Source organism: Cnephaeus nilssonii, assembly GCF_951640355.1.
Source record: "Cnephaeus nilssonii genome assembly, chromosome: 1".
NCBI lineage: Eukaryota > Metazoa > Chordata > Mammalia > Chiroptera > Vespertilionidae > Cnephaeus > Cnephaeus nilssonii.
Window position 1 is genome coordinate 18848634 of NC_137072.1, and position 12370 is coordinate 18861003.

Genomic DNA, 12370 nt, shown 5'->3' on the forward strand with positions numbered 1-12370 from the left:
AGGCCCGCAGCCATTTGTGTTGGGGTTATAATTGAAACTTTGTTGCCTTAAGCGGGTGGGCCCGGCCAGGGTGTGCGGAAAGCTTTGCTTCCCCTGTTGCCGGTGGCAACCCTGGCCTGCTCTCTCAAGCTCCATTCTGCCGCCATTTGTTTGAATTTGTTTACCTTCTATAATTGAAACTTTGTAGCTTGAGTGGAGGCTTAGGCCTGGCTAGGGCAGGCGGAAAGCTTGGCTTCCTCTGTTACCTAGGAAACCTTGCTCTCTGTGGCTGTAGCCATCTTGGTTTGGGTTAATTTGCATACTCGCTCTGATTGGATGGTGGGCATGGCTTGTGGGTGTGTCGGAGGTGTGGTCAATTTGCATATTTGTCTATTATTAGATAGGATTATATATATACTGAGTGGCCAGATTATTATGATCTCTAAACACATAATAATCTGGCCACTCAGTGTACATCCTATATAATAAAAGACTAATATGAAAATTGTCCCCTCGACCAGGAGTTCGACCAGCAGGTAGGCCAGTCAACTGCCCATGTCCCCTCTCCCTGGTCAGGCTGACTGGACACACACACACACACACACACACACACACACACACACACTGAGTGGCCAGATTATTATGCTTTCAGAGATCATAATAATCTGGCCACTCAGTGTGTGTGTGTGTGTGTGTGTGTGTGTGTGTGTGTGTATATATCCTACATAATAAAATGGTAATATGTAAATTACCATCACTCCGCTACGCCCACGATTGGGCCAGCAGGAGGCGCAGGGGGCGGGACTCAGGGTGGCCCGGGTAGCTGATTGGGCCAGCAGGACGCTGAGCTCGCGGCGCCACTGGCGCCGCGAGCTCAGCGTCTGTACCATGGCTGCCGGAGGCTTTCAGAAGGCCTGGGGCACCAGCGGACAGCCGGACAGGTCCCCCGCGATCAAAGGCCAAAGCGGGGGACCTGGCCGCCTGTCTGCGGAGGCTTTCGGAAGGCCTGGGTCCCCGGCGGACAGCCGGACAGGTCCCCCGCGATCAAAGGCCAAAGCGGGGGACCTGGCTGCCTGTCTGCTCCGGCGCAAGGCCTTTCGAAAGCCTCCGCAGCGCCGGAGGCTTTCGGAAGGCCTGGGTCGCCGGCGGACAGCCAGCCGGACAGGTCCCCCGCGATCAAAGGCCAAAGCGGGGGACCTGGCCGCCTGTCTGCTCTGGTGCAAGGCCTTTCGAAAGCCTCCGCAGCGCCGGAGGCTTTCGGAAGGCCTGGGGCACCGGCGGACAGCCCGCTGGTGCACCAGGTGCATGATTAAATCATGCACTGGGCCTCTAGTATATATATATATATATATATATATATATATATATATATACTAGAGGCCTGGTGCATGAAAATTCATGCACTGGAGGGGGGGTCCCTCAGCCTGACCTGCACCCTCTCACAGTCCAGGAGTCCTCAGGGGCGGGAGGCGACCCAACCCGGCGATCAGGGGAAGGCAACGCCCCATCACACCTCTGCTGCTGCCACTGCCGGCAGCACAAGCCTCAGCCGGCCCTGGTTACCTGAGCCTTGGGCAGCCCTGGGTGGCTGGGCAGCTGCCATCCGAGGCTTACCTGCGCCTTGGGCCGGCCCTGGGTGGCTGGGGGGCTGAGGGGACTGGGGGACTCTGGAGGCAGGTGTGCGGCAAGGCCAGGCCTGCCTGGGGGTGGGCCCGGCCTTGCCACACACCTGCTGCCCTGGCAGGTCTGAGGGGACTGGGCACTGCCATATTGTGGCTATGGGCACCGCTATCTTTGAGGGCGGGCAGTCAATTAGCAAATTCCCTTCTTATTGGCTGTGGGCACCACCATCTTTGAGGGCATGGCAGTCAATTAGCATATTCCCTTCTTATTGGCTGTGGGTGCCACCATCTTTGCGACAATGTGAGGGCCAATTAGCATATTCCCTCTTTATTAGATAGGATATATATACTATTTTATATCCTATTTTTTGGTGAGTTTCTTTCACCATGGAATGCACATTTCATGAGGACAGAAACGTTGCCTTTCTTATTCACTAATATATCTAGCACCAAGTACAAAAAAATTTTTTTAATAAACAAGGAATAGTTCTGTTTCTCAAAACAGTGATATCTATCACACATATTCACTAATCTCAGAGAATCACAGCTGATTAATTCACTGTCAGTCCTTGTAAGCAGCCCAAGATTTTGCATTTCCCCAAACAGGTCCCAAGTCAATTTTCTTGTAAAGCAGATGTGCTTTGTATCTTTCAAGAGTTAGTTTTGATGATGCCTTGGAAGTAAGTATCTTATTTAACAAGACCTTGCGAAAGAGACCTCAAGATATTTAAGATATTTCAAGGTAAAAGCTGAAGTAGTACAAGAAATAAAGGAAAGCCAGCTCTTAGGGGTAAAGTAAGGGCTGAGTCATCAGCCAAGAGCAGGGTCTCGAAACATTCAGAAGAGGGAAAACAAGCTGCCACAAACAACAGCTCAAATGGTTTTAAAAGACCAGAATCAACTAGTTCCCAATAGAGGGAAAGCCAATGAATTTTGTCAGTTTGCAGTGTTGTAAGTAAAGGCTTTAAGTCTGTACCATTTCATTGGTTGGTATGTACACGCATGTAAGAGTGCTTTCAGGATACTGATTTTTTTCCCCCTGAAAAATTCTCGTAAGGATTACGGTGTCACACCTGAATATATCTGTAAGCGAAATGAGGAAGTGAAAAACGCCCAGGAGGAGTATGATAACTATATCCAGGAAAGCCTCCGGAAAGCAGCCATGAAAAGGCTCTCCGATGAAGAAAGGGAAGGAGTGCTGCAGGTAGGTGTCCTGTAATTTCTGGTTCTGTGGAACGCTTTAGCACACCTCTGAAGGAAAGGGCTGCGCCCGTGGTTAATAATGATTAGCAAAGCAGGCATTTCGACTTTGAAATTCAATGGCTCTCTTTTAGTTACGGTGACAACTACAGGCAGCAAAGATGACTCTTCAGGGAAAACAAAAAGTTGAAATATAGGGATTATTACTTGTTTCCAATTTGGTGAGCTTCTGTTTCTTCCTGAAGTAGTTAGTGTTGTAAGGAAGCCCACCTTCTTCTTCAACAAACATGCATACACAGAAGAAAAAGCATTTTTATTTTTACTCTCATGTCCCTGAATTTTTAAAAGTGATACCCACAAAATAGACATTTTTCACTAGATGGAGCTCTAGAATAATTGAAACTCTCCCTAGACCAACATTTTTTTTCTTTTCTATAAGACAAATGTTGATATTTTAGAGTAACCAGATGTAAGATTTTACATGTATTTTTCTTATTTTGAAAAAATACTTAAAGATAATATTTACATCGGAGTGTTTGATACAAGATTTTATCTGAAGCACTTAAAATATTAGGGATGTGAGCATGGTTGTATTTATTAACTATGTACCTACTTGTGTTCTTCTATAGTCATCCCATCTCTTTTTTTATTATTATTAAGGTATTATATGTGTACATATCTTACCATTGCCCCCACCCCACCCCACTCCCATATATGTCCTCACCCCCCCACCCCCCGATCTTTTCGTCCATTGGTTATGCTTATATGCATGCATACAAGTCTTTCGGTTGATCTCTTATCTTCCCCCCCTCTCCCTAACCTTCCTGCTGTAATTTGACAGACTGTTTGATGCTTTACTGCCTCTGTATTTATCTTTTTGTTCAACAGTTTATAATGTTCTTTATTATCCATAAATGAGTGAGATCATGTGGTATTTTTCTTTCATTGACTGGCTTATTTCACTCAGCATAATGTTCTCCAGTTCCATCCAGGTTGCTGCAACTGGTAAGAATTCCTTCTTTTTTATGGCAGCATAGTATTCCATTGTGTAGATGTACCACAGTTTTCTGATCCAGTCATCAGCTGATGGGCACCTAGGCTGTTTCCAGATCTTAGCTATTGTAAATTGTGCTGCTATGAACATAGGGGTGCATATATCCATTCTTATTGGTGTTCCCAGTTTCTTAGGATATATTCCTAGGAGTGGGATTACTGGGTCAAATGGAAGTTCCATTTTCAGTTTTTTGAGGAAACTCCATACTGTTCTCCACAGTGGCTGCACCAGTCTGCATTCCCACCAGCAGTGCACGAGGGTTCCTTTTTCTCCGCATCCTCGCCAACACTTGTCCTTTGTTGATTTGTTGATGATAGCCATTCTGACAGGTGTGAGATGGTACCGCATTGTTGTTTTGATTTGCATCTCTCGGATAATTAGTGACGTTGAGCATGTTTTCATGTGTCTCTTGGCCTTCCTTCTGTCTTCTTTTGAAAAGATTCTATTTAGGTCCATTGCCCATTTTTTTATTGGATCATTTATCTTCCTTTTATTAAGTTGTATAAGCTGCCTGTAGATGTTGGAGATTAAACCTTTATCAGTGATACCATTTGCAAATATGTTCTCCCATATAGTAGGCTTTCTTGTTGTTTTGTTGATAGTTTCTTTTGCTGTAAAAAAGCTTTTTATTTTGATGTAGTCCCATTTGTTTATTTTCTCTTTAGCTTCCATTGCCCTAGGGGCAGTATCGGTGAAGAAGTTCTTTTGGCATATGTCTGAGATTTTGCTGCCTGTGGATTCCTCTAATATTTTTATGGTTTCCCGTCTTATGTTTAAGTCCTGTATCCATTTTGAGTTTATTTTTGTGTATGGCGTAAGTTGGTGATCTAGCTTCATTTTTTTTGTATGTATCTGTCCAATTTTCCCAACACCATTTATTGAAGAGACTGTCTTGATTCCATTGTATGTTCATGCTTCCTTTGTCAAATATTAATTGAGCATAGTGGTTTGGGTCAATATCTGGATTCTCTATTCTATTCCATTGATCTATATGTCTGTTCTTGTGCCAGTACCAGGCTGTTTTGAGAATAGTGGCTTTGTAATACAGCTTGAGGTCTGGCATTGAGATCCCTCCTACTTTATTCTTCTTTCTCAGAATTGCTGTGGCTATTCGGGGTCTTTTTTTATTCCAGATGAATTTTTGGAGAGTTCTTTCAAGGTCTGTGAAATATGCCGTTGGTATTTTAATGGGGAGTGCATTGAATCTATAGATTGCTTTGGGTAGTATGGACATTTTAATGATGTTGATTCTACCAATCCATGAACATGGTATGTTCTTCCATCTGTTTACGTCTTCCTCTATCTCTTTTTTCAGTGTCCTGTAGTTTTCCGCATATAGGACTTTTACCTCCTTATTTAGGTTTATTCCTAGGTATCTTAATTATTTTGGTGTGATGGTAAATGGGATTGCCTTTTTAGTTTCTCTTTCTGTAAGTTCACTATTGGTGTATAGAAAGGCCATAGATTTCTTGGCGTTAATTTTGTATCCTGCTACATTGCCGAATTCATTTATTAAGTCTATGAGTTTTTTGACGGAGTCTTTCGGATTTTTTATGTACAATATCATGTCGTCTGCAAATAAAGACAGCTTTACTTGTTCTTTTCCAATTTGGATGCCTTTTATTTCTTCTTCTTGTTCCCATCTCTTATAGAAGTAAAAATAGTACTTTACCTATTATTTTTTAAAGCTTTCTACAAAGCCATTTCTAGTGACCTTTTAAAAATAGGAAAAAAAATGTTTTCTTACCACATTTCTGTTGATAAATGGATTCATATGCATTATAAATTCTTAACATTTAACAATGCCTTAATAATCATCAATAAACATTTTTAAAATGCCTATCTCACATACAGTATCATGCTAAGCCCCAAAGATATTAAGAAGGGTATGTGAAAATTTCTGCTGTAGGAATATTGTCATTTAATTGGTGGATAAATTAAATTATATGTGTGTGTATAGAGCCTAAGTTTTGTAAGTTTCCAAGGATACAGGAAGGTCATTAGGTGGGCCTGAAACTGCCGAGTAAGAGTGGATCCAAGGAGTGGCCTAAGGGCAGAGGCTGTGCTACTGTGTCCCTTGCCTGACAGCAGGCTCCCGGGTGCCTGACCCACTGCCCAGTATGAACACGGGTGTTTCATAACGGTGTCCTGGAAAGAGGAAAGGACGGTGGGCTGGCAGGACACTGACAGACCTGGAGGCGGGGCTTTCATGTCGCTTTCAGGAAGAGCACTAGCTTTGGCCCATCTCTCTATCTCTCTATCTCTTTCTGGTGCATCGGCCATTTTTAGAAAATACATGCTTTTATAAAAGCCAGATTTTTATATCTAAATGATACTGAAAAATAGGGAAAGAGAAAACGAACTTCCCTCAGCAGGAAAAGGCTCTTCCGCCCCGCACCGTTTTGGCTGTAACGTATAAACTGCCCTCAGCTTCCTAATATAGTCACTACAGACTTTCTTTGCTTATCCTTTAAGTGACAGATCCTCCATCAGATCCCTGATTAGCCAGGTAGGGTAGTAGTGTAGCTACTGTGATAACAAAGTCACTAGCTATGCTCGGGACAAGCCCTGAACCAGGCTCTCTCCCATGGTTGAGTTGCACATAGTTCTATGACAATGTGGTTGTATGTCCCTGAGCCGCCAGACTCTCTTGCTAATTCTTTATAAAATAACAGTGTCATATTACCTGGAAGAGATCATCTGGCCTAACGATCCCAAACTTCTCATTTTAAGATAAGGGTATAAAATGCAAATATGTTAAGTGGAATAATTTGTTCATTCATCCATGGATTCATTTATTGAACATCTACTATGTTCCAGGCACCGTACCCAAACTGTAGTGAGCAAAATAAATGTAGTCCTTAGCTGAACAGGGACTAAAGTCCAGATTGGCCAATTCCCAGGCCAGTATTTTCCCACTGCGGTATATACACGTGCACAGGAGGTAACCAAAGGCAGCTCTATCAGGGCTGCCGCAGGAAAGAGAAGGCACACTCAGCTGGGACTCTGAAGAGTTTTGAAGGAACTATTTACAGATGTGAAGCAAGGCTAAGGGAACCAACAAGGAACACCGAGGTCCCCAGGACTAAGGACAGTGGGAATCCACCACCACCTGAGGCTTGAAGGTGACAACTGGAACCTGGAAGATGGGCCACTTGGCAGGTGGTGTCACAGATGGATGAGCCAGAACTAGTGTCAGGTAATGTTAAGAGAGAAGTAAAGAAAGGCCCTACCTGTCTCTCCCACCAGTGCCGCCTTTGGCCGAACTGGGCAGAGACTGGAGGACAAAAGGGCTGGGGGCTGGGGGATAATCTACAAAAATCAACCCACGCCACCACCCCCCTCGTCACAGCGCAAGACAAGAAGGTGAGGAATGGGTGGGGTGGGGGAGGAGTACAAAAGGAGCATGAAACTGAAGGAAGGCACGATTTTATGACTGCTTCTCCCCATTTGAAGTTTTTCCAAAATTAATCATATTTCAGCATAAAAATAAAGGAGAGGAAATTTCAGAATTTAAAATAAGGAAAAATCACTATTGCTGCAATGGATAAAAGATTTTTTTTAGATGAGATAAGAAAAGTCTTAAAAAACAGCTAAGAGATTATTTCAATAATATGAAATATTAGTTACATTTCATGGCCATTCTTGGCTATTGACTTTGATCCAAACGTTATTGTACACAATGGAAGATAAAGAAAACTATCCTTTAAAAGAAAATATAGAGGAAAAAATATAGCTGCTGTGACCACAAATAATATGGAACTATCACCCAATTAAAAACTTAATAAATTTTTTTAAAAATAATATCATCCAACTAAAAATAAACAACCTTTGATATTTGTAGTGTATAAATTTCCTCTCTGCAATAGATACCCCTGGGGAGTATTGTGGAAATATATTTCCCATTGGGATTATAGCTCATGTACTATTAAGAATTGCACTAAACCATCCCCCTCTTAAAAATTTAACCTGGATACTTTTCCTTCTATCTTCCTCCTTTCCCAAAGCCTTGATATAATCTCACTTAAAGGTTCAAAATTTGTTATCCTTTTTTTTCAACCAACCTGTTCTAAATAGTATGCCCTATCCTATCATTACTTTATTTTTACCTAGGCATGAAAATAACTCATTGAAATTTTATTATCCCTGGAAACTTTCTACAAGATTAAATTTTTACTGTAAGGGTTTATTATGAAGGCATTATTATATAAGACACTTCTAATCTTCTCACAAACCTAAATGCAGGGTCATGATTTTCAAGGACCATATTATCAAGACAATACTTTTATTGTACTTTCAGTTTTACTTTTTTGTTTGTAAAAAAAATAACTTATGCATCCATAGTGAATAAAAGAATGTTAATTTACAAAATTTCATTGCATGAATTCAATTAGTAGTTTAATACCAGTTTGTCAGTGGGGCCTCAGTGTACTGTGATAAGAAATTGTAACAACACAGAGATAGAAATAACCTTTATTTCTCCTAAGAGATCCCTAATTTTGAATTTGTTGGTTACTGAGAATATAAAAATTAACTACATTATTAAATTAGCATGTGTGTTACATTTAATGACATTTCAGTAATTTCTAGAATACATTAATGGAAAGTATAGATCCCTTGGCTCTGTGGAGGAGGAATTCTAATTCATTGAAAGAGACATAAAAGATAATACCTTGTGAAATTGAATTTTGGTATTTTGTATAATTCCATTTAGTCAGGCGTAAGAAAATAGGACCATGCAAGTCAGAATGAAGTCTTTTGGTATGTTTTTTTTTATGTTGAAGAATGAGGATGATGGTTTGAAAAGAAAATTCTAAAGAAAAAAATTTTTAAATGTTTAAGAAATAATTTTCTGTTCAAAAATGTTTTTTTAATGTCTGAGGATATCAATTCCAAGTCATTGTTTTTACCAAAAAGCATTTCCTGTGAGCTTAGTTTTATACTATTCATAACTCTTCATGTGCATATTTGATGGTAAGACAAGTACAGTAACATTAAAAACAGAGCAAATAAATACTCCCACTGGGATCTGAGCACACAATCGGGACAGGGTTTGGCCTCTGTACAGTATTTGTTGTTACTGTGGCCAAGTACTTGATAAATACATATCAATTTAAAAGTCGCTTTTTGTCAGTTTGTTTTTTTAACCTATTTACATTTCCCTTACCAGTGTAGTCTTCTCTACCATTTAGTTTACTTTACAATTTACTTTACTTTGGCAGTTGACTTTAGTAGTTACAGTTTCCTTTACCATTTGCAGGGGCTAAAAAAGAACTGGGAAGAGGTGCATAAAGAGTTCCAGTCCCTCTCCGTCTTCATTGATTCCTTACCAAAGAAGATCCGCAAGCAGAAGCTGGAGGAAGCAATGAAGCAACTGGAACATGACATTGGTGTCATTGAAAAGCACAAAGTTATTTATATTGCCAATAAGTAACAATGGATTTTTAAAGTATAGTCATTTTAATATAGAAAAAAACATGGAAAACATATAAATGAAACTAAGTTTTTCAAAGAGGAAAATGCTATGAAGAGAATAAAAATAGTCTTTACCAAAATGCATAAGAAATGCTTAAAGATTAATGGGATTTTTTTCTTACACAAGAAGACATTTTTTAATCAATTTCAGCATTTTCATGTATAAACTAAGATTTAATGTTATCTGTTCCAGTGCTTTAGTGTATTATTATTATGTACTTGTTTCACATAAACATTAATTTCTGAGCCCTGAAAAATAAACTCAGCACTCAGAACTTTACATTTTTCTACACTACAGGATTCAAGGAACACAACATTAAACTCTGTTAAGTATTTTGAATTGGAAATAGTGGCATATCCTTTCTTACTACACTAAAGTGTTTTTTTTTTGCATATTATTTCAGAGTTCCACAAACTTAACAGCATATAATCTCTGGTAGCTCTGTCATTTGCAGCTATTCCCAACTATAAATATTTTTGATATCCACAATGCATGTTGGAAAGCTTATATTTAGAGGAAGAAATATTAAGAAGATATAAAATCAAGGAGACAACTTATAAGATGCATCATTAAAGAGAACAGCCTCCTTCCTAACATCCAACTTTGAAAAACTTTACTTCTCTAGGGAGTAGAGGGAGGGGGGGTGGAGGATAAGTAATAAACAAGCAAACAAAAAACAACTTTGCTACTCTAGGTGCTTTATTCTATAATTCACTTTATGTATTTAATTAAAATGGGATGTTACTTTTTCTTTTTGATCCTTCCAATCTATGAACATGGGATGTATTTCCATCTTCTTTGATTTGAAATTTTCATTGTACAAGCCTTTCATCTACTTGGTTAAGTTAATGTCTAAGTATATTTAATGCTATTCTAAATAGAATTGTTTTGTGATTTTCAGACTGTTCATTGTTAGTGTATAGAAATGTAACTGGATATTTAAATTGACTTGAGAGAGGGAGGGAGAGGGAGTGAGGGAGAAGGAAGGAAGGAAGGAAGGAAGGAAGGAAGGAAGGAAGGAAGGAAGGAAGGAAGGAAGGAAGGGAGGGAGGGAGGGAGGGAGGGAGGGAGGGAGGGAGGGAGGAAGGAAGGAAGGAAGGAAGGAAGGAAGGAAGGAAGGAAGGAAGGAAGGAAGGAAGGGAGGGGAGCACTGATGTGAGAAACATCAATCAGTTAACTCTCAACACCCTGGCTTAGCCCTCTTTTTCCCTGCTCTGAGCAGGCTACAGGTCAACATCTAATTGACTCCCCTGCTCCTGTTTTTATTTGCAGTCAAAACTCTTCTGTAGTAATTCTTTTTATCTCTCAAGATAAGTTGATATCATTGACCAATGTCATAATTTTAGCATGTGACTTAATGTGCCTATTAATACAACCCACGTGAACATAATTTGACCACCAAAGTGAAAGGAACTTTTCAATAGCTGAAGGAAATTTTTCAGTAGTTAAGGAGGCTAATGCTGGTTAATAACATAATTAGATCTTAAGAGGGCAATAATTTAACTTCCAAGTTCTTAGTAACCTCCAGAAGGTGATTTATTCATAAACACTGGTTACGACAAGTAGGAGACAAACATAGATAAGGGACAAAAAAGAGCAAGATCCTTTTTCCTGGAGGGTTTGTTGCTTCCTGCTGAAATGTGCCATGGTGAAAAAAATCAGCAGATTTGACTGATAGTAAGTTATGTGACCTTTGGGAAATCACTTAGTGTCCTTCAACTTTAGTTTCATCTGTAAAACAAAAAAAAAAAACTGACCTAGATTTTGTCCAAGCCTCCTTTCCATTCTAATGTCCATCACTATAAAACTATATGACTATTTTCAACTTAGTTTAAGCAAAAGTTTGGTCTCCAAACTGATCAGAATGCAGATAAGCACTAGGATCCAGAGCCAACAATGTACACCAATCTCATCAGCCCAACCCGCCATTTGACATACTAAAAAAGAATGTTAAGTAGAGCAAAAACCATCAGTAGTTTTCAGATCTTCTTAGATGAAAACTTTCTAAATCATAGTCATTTGAGGTTTTTGACCATGGAGCGTTCTTCACTCTATGGAGTTTAAATAGATGTTCTCTTTAGGAAACTAGTACTGAAAGAAAAAAAAAAAGGCGAGAAGGAAGATGAGGAAGAGGGACAGGAGGAATTTTTAAAAAGAAATTGGATGTCTTTTAGGTGGAAAGAGTGATTCTAATTATAGAAGAACATACTCTCTGGCTGTGTTACAGCCTCTATGCTCTTAGAAAATATCTGTGATTTTAAAAAAAAGAAATAATTGTCTTCATAATAATAAATTGATTCATTCACTGCAGAATGAGGTCAGAGGTAGCAGCATTTATTCTTCACACATAATGTGCTTGATGAGAAAGAACTGAAGTTAGCAAGACTAATGCTAAATATTTCTGAAAACTGAATATATTGTTTCACAGGGTTGGTGTAAAAGGCCATGCACATATTAATTTTAAACTGCACATGCAGAAATAGCTTTTAGATGCAGATATTTTTATTCTAAAGGATGCTGCTTCTATGGGAAGTAAGTCTGGGTGGTGACATATATTTTTTGACTGCCTTAATTTAGGCACTCACATGTGTGTTGTCTATGGGACAAGTATATACACTGATATAAATGATGCTGCTGATGTGGAAAGCATCTGTGGAATTTTTGGAATAAAAGTATCCACCCCACCCCTGAACCTCTGCCACCAAGTTCTCCATTCCTGAGACTGCCAGTGTTTTCAATTTTTATTACCTTTCAGAAATATTTTATATTTAAAAGTAATGAATATATATGTTCTCAAAAGTATATATATAATCATATACCATAATTCACTTTTCAAAAACTCAAATGAGATCATGCAATAACACTTGCCCTTTTCCATTAATAATGTTGTGGAGCATTTTTTTATCATACATAATGTTTTTCATTCTTTTTTGTGGATGCATAGTATTAAATTGCACAAACATTTTACCAGTGCCCTATCAATGGACATTAAGTTACTGCATTTAAGTTGTTTTCAATATTTGCTATAAAAGCAATGAC

General features: G+C 39.4%; 1 protein-coding gene across 1 annotated transcript in view; it reads left to right on the forward strand.

The window, feature by feature from the left end:
• ENKUR (enkurin, TRPC channel interacting protein) overlaps positions 1 to 9949 on the forward strand; it is a 31539-nt gene extending 21590 nt beyond the window's left edge. Inside the window, exons 4-5 of the mRNA XM_079772725.1 lie at positions 2659 to 2805; positions 9116 to 9949. Coding sequence (XP_079628851.1) covers positions 2659 to 2805; positions 9116 to 9289 — 321 coding nt within the window. The 3' untranslated portion in view covers positions 9290 to 9949. The remainder of the gene's footprint in view (positions 1 to 2658; positions 2806 to 9115) is intronic.
• The last annotated feature ends 2421 nt before the right edge of the window (positions 9950 to 12370 follow it).